The 12,531-nt window shown below is 43.5% G+C and overlaps 1 protein-coding gene across 3 annotated transcripts in view; it reads right to left on the bottom strand.

Annotated features, from left to right (window-relative positions):
* Positions 1–479: 479 nt before the first annotated feature.
* Positions 480–12,531, bottom strand: part of LOC123245740 (cytochrome P450 4B1) — a 137,389-nt gene continuing 125,337 nt past the window's right edge. For all 3 annotated transcript variants that reach the window (XM_044674743.1, XM_044674742.1, XM_044674744.1), the window contains 6 exons: positions 9,985–10,091; positions 9,137–9,327; positions 4,441–4,574; positions 2,822–2,886; positions 1,599–1,681; positions 480–901 (listed from right to left, as the gene is read on the bottom strand). In XM_044674743.1, the coding sequence (XP_044530678.1) occupies positions 733–901; positions 1,599–1,681; positions 2,822–2,886; positions 4,441–4,574; positions 9,137–9,327; positions 9,985–10,091 (749 nt within the window). In that variant the 3' untranslated portion in view covers positions 480–732. The remainder of the gene's footprint in view (positions 902–1,598; positions 1,682–2,821; positions 2,887–4,440; positions 4,575–9,136; positions 9,328–9,984; positions 10,092–12,531) is intronic.

Consider the following 12,531-nt stretch of genomic DNA (forward strand, 5'->3'; position numbering starts at 1 on the left):
AGAACAGGAGGGGAGTGGCCTAAGCACTCTGCTCCCCTCCAGCTCTGCCTCCTGTGAGCTGCCCACCTTCCCCCCTGTGCACTTCCATTGGGCTGCTGGGCAGAGGGGTGGACGATGTGGCACAGCGAAGAGGGGGAAGGGGACAGCTCCACCCAAGTCCCTCTGGCTTTCTAGTAATGAACTCTGGGGTGGGGTGGGGATGGTGGCCAAGTGCCCACAGAGAACTTTCTGTGTGCCATCTTTGGCATCCATGCCATAGGTTTTCCCTCACTGTTCTAGGGTATACAAAATGTACATAAGTAACTGCTAAGTGTATATAAAATCATACAATATTAAGAGGATGGATACATGCTAATAGTTGAGGAGATTGAGACAAGCTTCCTGTAGGAGGTGGCCTCTGAGCCATGCTTTGCAGGAAGACAGCCTCAGTTTCTTCCCCTGTAATATGAAGAGTTTGAACTATAAACTTGTTCTTACAAGCTGATACAATATGGTATGATTATGGCATGTTTCTCTATTAGAAGGTATTTTTTGCCTATCTAGCTATATATGTGTGTCCAAGGAGAGAGAAAAATCAATATCCTAGTGCTTGTGTCTCTCCCCACTCCCGCAGTGGACTCTAAGCCCCCGGGGCCCAAGGTCATGTTCAAATGACATTTCAGCACCACCACTGCTGTCCTCATTCCCATTCCCCACTCATGCACGAGGCAGAGCTCCAGGCTCTGCTCCTTCCTAGATCAACTTCTTCAGGTTAAGGTAGATGCCGTTCTTCGAACCCAGGACGAGCTGAAGCTGTTTGATAGGTGGCTTCGAGGGCTCTAGGGAGAACTCGAAGTGAAGGAGACAGAGGGATGTGACCACTTTCATCTCCAACATGGCAAACTGCTGCCCAATACAGTTCCTATAGTCAGAGAAGGAAACCCAAAATCAGCATTATTGTCAGGATTGTTCTATGCCTGGAGACGGAAACAAGCTCAAGTTTATAGAACCTGGCATATGAGAGCAGGACAGGCACTTTGTAAAATTAATAAACAGCAGGCATCCTGTGTCAGAGGTAGAATCTGAACTCGGGTCTCCCTAAATTTAAGGGCAAGGTTCTTGGCAGCCTCTTAAATTGAGGTGAGCCAGTCTTTTCTTTTCCCCCATCCCCAACCATCCTCTGAGATCAGATCATCTCTCCTCATCTCAGCACCCCAAGCTCTCTTTCATCTTTTATTTTTAAACCCTTAGAATCAATACTGTGTATTAGTTCCGAGGCAGAAGATGGGGGTTAAGAGACTCGTCCAAGGATACACAGCCAGGAAGTGTCCGAGACCAGCTTTAATCCCAGGACTTCTCATCTCTAGGCCTGGCTCTCTATCCACTGAGCCAGATAGCTGCCCCCCAGCTCTCTTTCTTCTAAGGCTCCTAGGAAACCATCCTTGCTCAAGGCCCTCCCCAAGCAACATGTGTGAGAGGAGCAGGGTGGGCTGAGTATGAGGCAGATTTCTCCAAGTTCTGCCCTGGTCAAGAAGACAGTTAGCTATACTTGGAAGGCTGCAGTTAAGGCATTAATGTGACTTCCCCATCCCACCCAGATACTAGAAGACAGCACCTACCTAGGCCCAGCGGAGAAGGGCACAAATGCATAAGGATGACGAGTAGAGGAATTCTCTGGAGAGAAGCGCTGGGGGTCAAACACCTGCCACAAAAGAAAGAAAGATCTGTGTTCAAATCCTTCCTCTGACACTTGCTAGCTAGATAAATTTGGACAAAAGGGCCCCTGATGTCTCGCATGACTCGGGCAACTTTGGCAGCTTCAATCCTTGGGATTCTGGAGAGGGAATACGCTCCAAACACAAGGCAAAGTTGGATCAGAGGTGCAGAGGCTGGAGGACTCAGGGCATATTTGGGACATAATGGGCGTTAATGTCTAGACATAGAATATATGTATATGAGTTATCTCTTATGCCTGGAGAGCTAACATGCCACTAAGGAATAAAAATAGGGGTGGTCAGAGGGTGTCAGGCAGAGGCATTTGAACTTCACTTACAAGGGAGTAGAGAACCACAAAAGACTTTTTTTAACCCTCATCTTCCATCTTAGAATCAATATTGTGTCTTGGTTCCAAGGCAGAAGCCCAGTAAGGACTAGGCAATGAGGGTTAAGTGACTTTTCCAGGGTCACCCATTTAGGAAGTGTCTGAGGCCAGATTTGAACCTAAGATCTCCCATCTCCAGGCCTGGCTCTCAATCCACTGAGCCACCCAGCTGCACCCACTAAAGACTTTTGAATAAAAGAACAGTCTCATTTACAAAGATCTACAAAGAAGAACTATCCTCCCTCCCCCACCTTTAATGGATGAATTATAAGGGGAAATGAGGGGAGACAGGAAGATAGGTCAGAATGGTCATAACTCAAGCAAGTGCCATGGAATAGAGAAAAAGGGGTGGATTCAAGAGATGGAATCCATCCATCTGCCACAGAGGTAGAATTAATAGATGTTGGTAACTGATTGGATATGGAAGGAAGAGAGAGGGATGAATCAAAGATAACCTCAATGTTAAATATATGGGAGAGGAGGCAAATTGTGGGAGTACAGGCAGAGAGAGTGAAGACAAAAGGAAAAACAGCTTAGAGGGTAAAGCTAATGGATTCTTTCCTAGCAGGAGGAGCCCCGAGATCTTCCCCTACCCCAGTCCCTCAGGTTGGCTTCCTGAGTCTGCTTGGGCAGGTCATCTCCTTCCCCCAAAAAACATAAGCTTTTCCCTCCCCTCCTCCTCCTTGAATGCCTCCCCCTGGATCATCCTACTCTCCCTTGTGACGTGACGATTGGAGATACCTCAGGCTTGTCCCACACAGCTGGGTTTCTATGGAGTGAATAGATGTGGAGAGACACCAGGCTTCCTGTGGGACAGGGAGAGAGGCTTAGGGAGAACAGTCGTGATTTCACTGGTATGGAGCATTCCTAGTAAGGATAGCCTCTCCTTTGGTGTAGATAAGTCACTCATCTCTAAATAAAAGCCTTACAGGCCCCTAAGAGGTTAAGTGACTAGACCAGAAATCAGGTCTTCCTGACTCCAAGCTCAGCTCTCTATCCACTATACATACCATACTTAGAGTGACACCTAGTCACTCTAAGATGGGTATTTACAAATGAGAAAAGTAGTCCCTGAAAATGGAAGTATCTCTGGCAATGTCTTGAACTCTCTGGGGACTAGAACCAAGGTCTCTTGACTCCCAGTCTAAGTCTCTCCTCTGGGAAGCTGAATATATATTGGAATGGGAAAGGATGGTCTAGTCTTCTTCGAGAAGTGACTGAATCTCCTTGAACCTCCCAGGGTCCAGCAAATCTCAATGTTAGCCATGCTGTCCCTGACAGGGGCTATTGTGGCAGCAGTTGCCTTGGGGAAAGCTGGGAAAAATTAGGAATATATGAAGGTGGCAGATCAAGTTTTCATGAAGGAAACCATTGTGATCTTAATGAAATGTCATGGATAGGTATAGCTGGGAAATATTCCCTGAAGTAGGACCAGATCAGTCCATGAAAGGTAATTTTAGTAACAACCACAAGGGATTAAACAGGCTCATCCTGGTATGAAGGTCACTTGAGACCCAAAAGAAATCTATAGAGTATGTGTACCAGTAGAAAACCCCACAAACAAGAGGGAGGAAGTGCCATAGTCACTCTGTCAACCATATGGGACAGAGAACAAGGTCACACCTGCTGAACCAGGCTAGTAAGTATACCCAGAGCTATGAGCCAAATACACAAATATACCTTTCTCTCCAGGGTTCCCTTACTCTGTCAGTGATTCAAAACACAAGATGATAGAGAAGGGAAACCAAGAGAGTCAGGCAACTGGGTCTGGAGTTTCTTAGTGGACACCCTTTCCCTTCCCCCAGGGAAAGATTGTGAGCATTGGCTGCAGGGTTGCTCTCATGCTGACATTCTGAGCCTGATTGATTTTCAACTCCATTTAGACCAGGGGTTGTTACCCTGGTTCTATATCATGTACCCTATGGGCAGATTGGCAAAGCCAATGGACACCTTTTCAGATTACAATATTTAAATAGAATTTTTAAATTAAAAAACAAAAACAAATTCATAGACCCCAGGTTCAGAATTCCTGCTTTAATTGAAGGCAATTTTAACTCTTGCAATCCACCATGAAAGGGAGAACAGGACCCTATTCATCTTCATTCTCTCTCTCTCTCTCTCTCTCTCGCAGAAAGATTCAGAGAGTTTATTGTAACTGAACATGTTTCCTCCTGCTCCTAGACATTAGACCTACACTATGTTATATGTTTGTGCCTGAGAGTTGAGGTCTATGGGACTTCTCTAAGCATGACACTTGGGGGAAAGACCCTGGCCAAAAACTCAAGGAAGTCTGAATGGTAGAGACTTGACCCATGTCTCTGACCTCCCATGCCCAGGCTCAAGGGCCACCCTCATCCTACCTGCAGGTAGTGACCTCCCATCTGTGAAAGTAACGGGCTTGTTCAGCTGGCGGTATACTTGGGGCACTGGGGGATATAGGCGGAAACTCTCCTTGATGCACATGGTAAGGTAGTTCAACTTCCCCAGGTCTTCCCTGCATGGAAAGAAAGCAGCATGCCAGAACCCCCCATGTACAATGGTCAGTGTAGATCAGGTACATCAGCTCCCCAGCCTTGCCACTTGAATTCCCCGGATACCCCAGATGAACCTTACACTTATTTTTTTAACCCTTACCTTCTGTCTCAGATCAATACTAAATATCAGTTTCAAGGCAATATGGGCTAAGCAGTTGGGGTTATATAACTTGCCCAGGGTCACACAACTAGAAGTGTCTGAGGCCAGATTTGAACCCAGAACCTCCCCAACTACAGCCTGGATCTATATACACTGAGTCACCTAGCTGCCCCAACCTTCCAGCTATCTTGAGGAGACAAAAAGAGGGGGTCTGGAATACTCACCTTAGCAATGGGCCTGCCCAAGTATACATTCCTAATGCTGGGTCTGCTAGTCCTCCCTCCCTCTTGCTCAAGATGCTGTCTTTGACAGCTTTGCCCAAGCTACCTCTACCTAGAATGCTCTCCCTCCTCCTCCCTGCCTCTTACTACCCTTATTTTAAGGGCCTTCATGTGCATCTTTAATGGCAAGCCCTCCCTAACCACCCCAGCCCACACAGAGCTGGTGCCCCTTGGTTCAACCTGTGATCTCTCAAATAGCCCTTTGCCATTTCTTCCCTATTCCTGTGACACCAGGAGTTCTCCGAGTGCTTTTCATCTCTCCTTCAGTGCTTAGCATGGAGCTAGACCAAGGGGACTCAGGAAAGAAAAAGAGATGAAGACAGGGAGCAAAGACTTGCTCCATTCAATTGAACAAACATTCACTAAATATCTACTGTATTCAGGGCTCTCTGCTATGAGGTGAAGATACAGAGAAGGGAAATGACACAGGCATTCTAGCCAAGAACAGGAGTAGAAAAAGAACTTGGTTTGGAATTCAAAGACCTGGGTAGAAATTCTGAATTCATTCTTCTTAGCTCTGAACTTATGAGAACCAGGAAAAGTAAATTGGGCTACTGCCTTGGGAGGTGGGGAGTCTTCTCTCACTGGAGGTCTTCTGGCAGTCCTAGATGGGCACTTGTCAGGAACACTGTATAAAGGAAAGCCCTTATTGGACTTCCCTTGGACAAGGTGCCCTTGAGGTCAACCTTAGATCTGAAAGTCTCAGATTCTGTGATTCTGATTAATGACTTTATAAGCCATAGAGTACCCTATGAATGGAGCCACAGGAAGGTCCTCTTCTGAGGACTTCTCTTGGTATGGCAGAGGAGGTGAGGATAACCCTCAGTTCTTCAGGGCTTGGTCAACAGATCCCAAAAGCCTCCACATGTCTTCCTAAGATGAAGAGATTTAGAAAATGGGCAAGATGATGCTCTGTGGACCTGCCATTTAAGAATCAGCAGAGGTCAGCTCGAAGATGTTCTTTTCTGGAAGCTGAACCACCAAGGAAGGGACTTCTCCAGCCACAGCAATTCAAAACTAACATTTACTAAGTCAAGGACAGTTATGGTCTGTGTTGGCAAAGGGAGGACCACCATTGGGGAAGAAACCTCAGGTCCTTAAAGTCTTATTACTCAAGAGTGTATATATCTTATTTTCTCTGCTAGACATGAGATAGAGGCAGAAACAAAGAAATGAGGAGGCAAAAATGAAACCCTGTGTTCAGGAAAGAGGGGAGGCCAGAGGGTTTTGTTGATGGGAATTGTAGAGACAAGACATAATACCAGAGAAAAACATTAGGACTAGTCTGTGAAGGGAAGCAATTCCAATGAGGAAGGAAAAGGGGATGTGACTGAAGAGAAAGATAAAAATGTACAGGACATTCCTCAACCTTTAGATTCACAAAAGAATTGTATGGAAATCAGAAGCAGGGCCAGCTCTCTGGCACAGTCCTATAAAAATGATGTAAGGAATGTATTTAATAGTGTCAGGATATCTCAGAATAACCTAAGATTTCACAAGGAAATCTAAGCACACAAAATAATTTTTTCTTTGGCTCTTTTGGGGAGAAAAGGAAGAACCAAGAAAGGCCAGGACTGTTGCTTTGCCTAGATAGGATGATGATGATTCCCAAAAGACAGAAGGCAGATTTCTTGCTTTGTTTGTTTTCTATGCCAAGGGGATTGACTTTTGCCCTGGTAATGATAAAATAAAAATGATTACTGTACTCAAACTACATATATGAGACAAGAGAAATAAGGAATAAGGTAAGAGGGAAGATGGCAAAATTAAAATCCTTTATCACGCTGTACTTTATCTTCAGGTTCTAAAAAAACTGGAAAATATAATTACTGAGTCATTGAGAGTGATCTTTGAAGGACTATGGCAGTGTTGGCAAAGACATGGCATTGTGTAGAGTGGGCCCTCAAAGAGCTGCTCTGTCCTCCCCTCCCCAGCACCCAATGTTATTTTTTGCATGCCCCACCCCGTCCATCCAGCTGCCCAAAGCAAGTGCTTTCTCCCTCGCCCTCCCAGGTAATGCAGTGGCTCACAGAAAACTTGAATTTGCCCTCTGGGCACTCAAAAATGTTTGCCCAATGCTGGACTATGGAAACAGGGGGGATACTACGAGAGAGAGAGAGAGAGAGAGAGAGAGAGAGAGAGAGAGAGAGAGAGAGAGAGAGAGAGAGAGAAGGGACAAATGTCCAGATTTTTTTAAAGGGGGGAGAGTGAGAAAGAGAGCAGATTCTGCAAACTATAAGCCGGTGTGCTTCTTCTGAATTCTTGAGAAAACTCCTAGATCAATCTTAAAGAATATGGTGTAGTTGGCAAACTTTCAGAAAGGAAGCAACAATCCCAAAGAGCCTGCCTGGCTTGAGCAAGCACAGATCATGCCAGATGAACTCTATTTTTTCTGGACAGGATTATTAAACTGAATTCACTGGAAGAACAAAAGGTCAAGCTATCAAGGGAATTAATGAAAAAAATGTGAAGAAAGATGGCCTAGCCGTTGCCACAACAGTAATTATCAAAACAGTCTGGTACGGGCTAAGAAATAGAAAGGAAAAGATTAGGGACAGAGTCCATACTAGTAAACAACCATAGCAATCCAGTGTTTGATAAACCCAGAGGACCCAAGCTCTTGGAACAAGAACTTTTGACAATTTGACAAAAACTACTGTGAAAACTGAAAAACAGTATGGCAAAAACTAGGTATAGACCAGCATCTCCCAAGATATGATCAAAATGGGTCCAATTTAGACATAAAGGGTTATGATACTATAAGCAAAATATGGGAACACAGAATAGTTTACCTGTCAGATCTATGGATAAAGGAAGAATTCATGACCAAACAAGAAATAGAGACTATTACAGGGTATAAAACAAATGGTTTTGATTATATGATTTGAAGAGTTTTTCCACAAACAAGGCCAACACCTCCAAAATTAGAAAAAAAGCAGAAAACTGGGGGAAGATTTTTATAGCAAATGTTATTTCTCAAATATATACATAGTGAATCAGTGTTATAAGAATATAAGTCTTTCCTGGATTAATAAGTGATCAAAGGAAATGAACAGTTTTCAGACAAAGAAAGCTAAGCTATCTATAATTATTTGAAAAAATACTCTGAATTACTCTTGACTAGAGAAATGCAAATTAAAACAACCCTAAGGTACCACCTCACACCTAGCAGATTGGCTAATATTGACAGAAAAGGAAAATGAGAAATGTCAGAGGGGATGTGAGAAAATTGGGACATTAATGCGCTGTTGGTGGAGTTACGAACTGAGGAGCAATTTAGTATTATGCCCAAAAGGGTATAAAATTATGCATACTTTTTGACCCAGCAATAGCACTGTTAGGTCTGTATTCCAAAGAGATAAAAGCAAAAGGGAGGGAGGACCTATTTGTACAAAAATATTTCTAGAAGCCCTTTTTGTGGTAGCCAACAATTGAAAATTGTGAAAATGTTCATCAATTGGGGAATGGCTAATCAAGTTGCAGGATGTGATTGCAATAGCTTACTATAGGGCTATAAGAAGCGACAAGCAGGATGCTCTCAGAGAAGCCTGGAGAAACTGAAATGAACGGATGCAAAGTGAAGTGAGTAGAACCAGAAGAACATTGTACACAATAACAGCAATATTGTATGATGGACAACTGTGAATGGCTCAGGTATTCTTAGTAATACAATGAGCCAAGGCAATCTGAAGGCTTTATGATGAAAATGCTGTTCACTTCCAAAGAAAGGACTCATGATGTCTAAATGCAGATTGAAACATACTATATTTCACTTTATTTTATTGCGATGGGTTTTTTTGGTCTGTTATTTCTTTCATATCATAACTAGTATGAAAATGTGTTTCATAAGATAACACATGTATCAGATTGCTTACCATTCAGGGAGAGGGAAGGGGATGGAAGGAGGGAAAGAAGTTAAAACTCAACATTTTTAAAAACGAATGTTAAGGGGGGCAGCTGGGTAACTTGGAGGAATGAGAGCCAGGCTTAGAGGCAGGAGGTCTTGAGTTTAAATCTGACCTCAAACACTTCCTAAGTGGCAGAACCAGAGGGAGCGAGTCAGGTCCTGATGGAGTCCCTGCAGCGCCAGGTTACATACACCTCTCGACCAGTTTAGAGACAGGGCAGGCCCAGGGCTCACCATTGGATGGTGTCACGGTTTCCCAAGATTCCCTGGATCTCCTCCCTGCATCGCTGCTGGTGCTCTGGGTAGAGGGCCATGCAGTACAGGAACCAGGAGATGCCGCTAGTCGTGGTGTCATGACCCTCGAACATGAATGTGTCCACCTCAGCCCGTAGGTCTGCATCTGACAAGATGGACTTGCTATCATCCTTCAGGAAGGAATGGAAATGACAAAAATGAATGGATGGTACAAAGAGGGATTCAAAGAAACTTCAGGGAGAACTCCTCAATAAGAGCTGCTAAACAATAGGGAAAAGACATGAATTAAAGGGAAATAGATCTTTTTTTTTTATGAGGGCTGGAAGAAGAATCATCCTTCTACTTTAAGGCTTAAGATTTAGAATTGAAAAGGATTTTATAGACTTTTGAGCCAAAGCTTCTCATTTTACAGAGGAGGAAAAGTGAGAAGTACAGGAGAAGTGACTTGGCAAAGGTCACACAAGTATTACATGTCAAAGTCAAGATTTTAACCCAAAGCTTCTGGTTCCAAATTCAGGGCTCTTTCTTCTATAGCACATTATATCTTTTTTTCATTTTGTTTGTCTGGATCCTCTGTATCACTCACTGCCAATTTCAAGTTATATACTCCTCCCCAGGACCCCAACTTTGAATAGACAGTCCCTTTCCCCATTGACCTCTCTTCCTCTTTGATGAATGAACAAATTCACAAGGACAAAAACAGGAACAGGAAAGAGAGACCATATACTATTTGGAGCATGGAGGGTAAACGATCCTAAAAATTCACTTTGGCTTTCCTTCAATTGAGCCCCAGATTGACCCATCCCTTAGAAACCCTTCGGACTCACTCCAGCCCCAAGAAGAGTGTCTAGGAAATCCAGGCGTTTCTTCTCCTTAATCTTCTCCTGTTCCTCTTCCTCCTTCAGGGCAGCTTTTCTCTCCCTAATCACCTTGTCTGTGCCAGGAAATCAGTGGATTAGTACTGGTAGGGGTGGGGAAAGCCACCAATTCATAGAAGAGGAAACAAAGTCCTAGAGTGGTGTGTGGTAGAGTTAAGGTCATGGAATAAGAGTGGAAAGAAGACCCCACCAAGTACACTGTCTTAGGGTTATGTATGCCTCAGCCAAACCGTCACCCCAATGCATTATCACAATTCACTACTGCTGAGAGGTCCACTGGTTGCAATTTCTAATCTTAACTTTAGTGAGCTAGGGGAAAAGATTCTAACCCACTGGCGTCCTATCAGGAGTTCCAGTCTATGAAGTCACTGAGCAAGAAGAAAAGGGGACTTAGGTAAGGAAAGAACTTCATAACTGAAAATGTAGTTTAAAAAAAAGAGAAAGAAAGAGGAAACTGGGAGATCCCCCCCCCCCGGAAATATCCTTTTCTGTGTTACAATGATGGGAACCTTGTGGAGAAGTTAATACTCATTTCATTGTTTTCAAAAGCTGGGAAAAGACAAGCACCTTAGATTTAAGGGGGTTCAAATTAAGAAATAGAATCTCATAGCATAAATTTATATAGAGGAAGCCATCCCAAGAGGGGCCAGAGACTCTAGGGAATAGAATCCTGAAGACAAAAGGGAAACAATTCTAATAAAAAAAAAAGAAAGGGAAGATGATATCTAAGTAAACCAGCATAGATGCACGGGGCACTAACTCATTAATCCATTTGGATTTGAGACAAGTGAAGGATCAGTGGAGATGCATGGGTTGGAGTTTGTATCTTTGGAGAAAATAGTTATATTGCTGAGATCAAAGGTTCATTGAAGAATGAGAGCAGATAAAGAAGATGGAAGGATGAGATGATCACAAAATCATGGTCCTAAAGTATAGTGTCAAGTTAGACAGGGTGTTAAACAGGGACGTGGCCCAGTAGATAGAGTGCTAGACTTGGAGTCAGGAGATCCTATATTCAGACACTTAAGTTCTCTCAAACTTAGCTTTTTCATCTGCAAAATGGAAATGATAAGAGGACTTTTGTCACTGAGTTGTTGTGAGATCCAAATTACATATATATATTGTCATAGAGATGGGAACCAAAAAGATCTCCAGAGGGTATGACAGTAAACCAAATATAAGGTGAAATTTGGTATGGATAGATAAATGTAAAATTTCATGCTCCATTTCAAAAAAATCTACTTGTCCCATTTGTCCTGAAAAAGATAAGAAATCAGAGAACACTTCCAGCCCTAACCCCCATAGAACCACAATGGCCCTTGTCCCCAGGGCTCACTTCTCTTCCTTCATCCCTTCCCCAACTGTCCAGTTTCCTTTTCTGATCTGTTCCCAGAGATATTCTACCCACACTGCAGGCCCCAACCTCATCTGCCCCTCTAAGCTAGCCCAGGCTTACAGATAATGCTGTTCATCTGAAAAGTTCTGAGTGTCTGAATGAGCTACAAAGACAATAAAAGTTGGCAGTATGATATAGGGCAGCCAATAAAAAGCTAATGTGATTTCACATTGCTTCAAGAGAGGCATAGAGGCCATAATGATGCAGCTGATAGTTCTGTTATCTGCTGTCCTTTTCTGACTTCCTCTGAAGAACTAGCTTCAGTTCTGGGCACCACATTTTAGGAAAGACACTGATAAGCTAGAGAGCATCCAGAGGAGGAGGTCTTGGCTGATGACGGATCATTAGATATGAAGATAATTTGAAAGGAGTAAAGATGCTTGGCCTGGAAAAGGAAGATTTCTGGGAGGGGAGGGGAGGTCTGATAGGTGGGAAGGATATTACACTTATTCTTCTTTTCTCCTAAAAGCATAAGCCAGTACCAACTGGTAAAAATTGCAGAGAGGTAAATAGAACATCAGGCCTGGAGACAGGAGGTCCTGGGACCAAATGTGGCTTCAGAGACTAAAAACAGGAAAGAAAATTGCAGAGAGGCAGATTTGTCCCTGATATTAAAAAAAAACCTTCTGGAAAATTGGAGGTGTTCAAAGGTGGAAATGGGATGCCTGTAGTGCCAAGTGTGTTCCTTATCCTTTGATGTTCTTGAGCAGGGGCTAGATAACTTATTAGAAATATAGTAAGCTTTTCTCCTTAGATGTAGTTTGAATTACACACTCTCTGATATTTCTTCCAACTCAGATTCTGTGAAATACGTCCTCCTGCTTCAAAAGGAAAAGTCATGTGGTAAGATTTGGTTAGGGAAGAGGTAGAAGGCTACAGGGTCACAGAAAGGCTCTATTTCCTGTTGGACAATGAGGAATAACCCTTGGTGCTACCATGTGGGTAGACCTTGAGATATAGCCTTTAAGGAAGGAAGGAGGGAGAGAAGGAGAGAGGAAGAAATGAAGGAAGGGAGGGAAAGAGGAAGGAAGGAAGGGAAGGAAGGAGGAAAGGAAAGAAGGAAGGAAAGAAGGAAGGAAGGAAGGAAGGAAAGAAGGAAG

The sequence above is a fragment of the Gracilinanus agilis genome, chromosome 4 (genome assembly GCF_016433145.1).
Source record: "Gracilinanus agilis isolate LMUSP501 chromosome 4, AgileGrace, whole genome shotgun sequence".
NCBI classification, from domain to species: Eukaryota; Metazoa; Chordata; class Mammalia; order Didelphimorphia; family Didelphidae; genus Gracilinanus; species Gracilinanus agilis.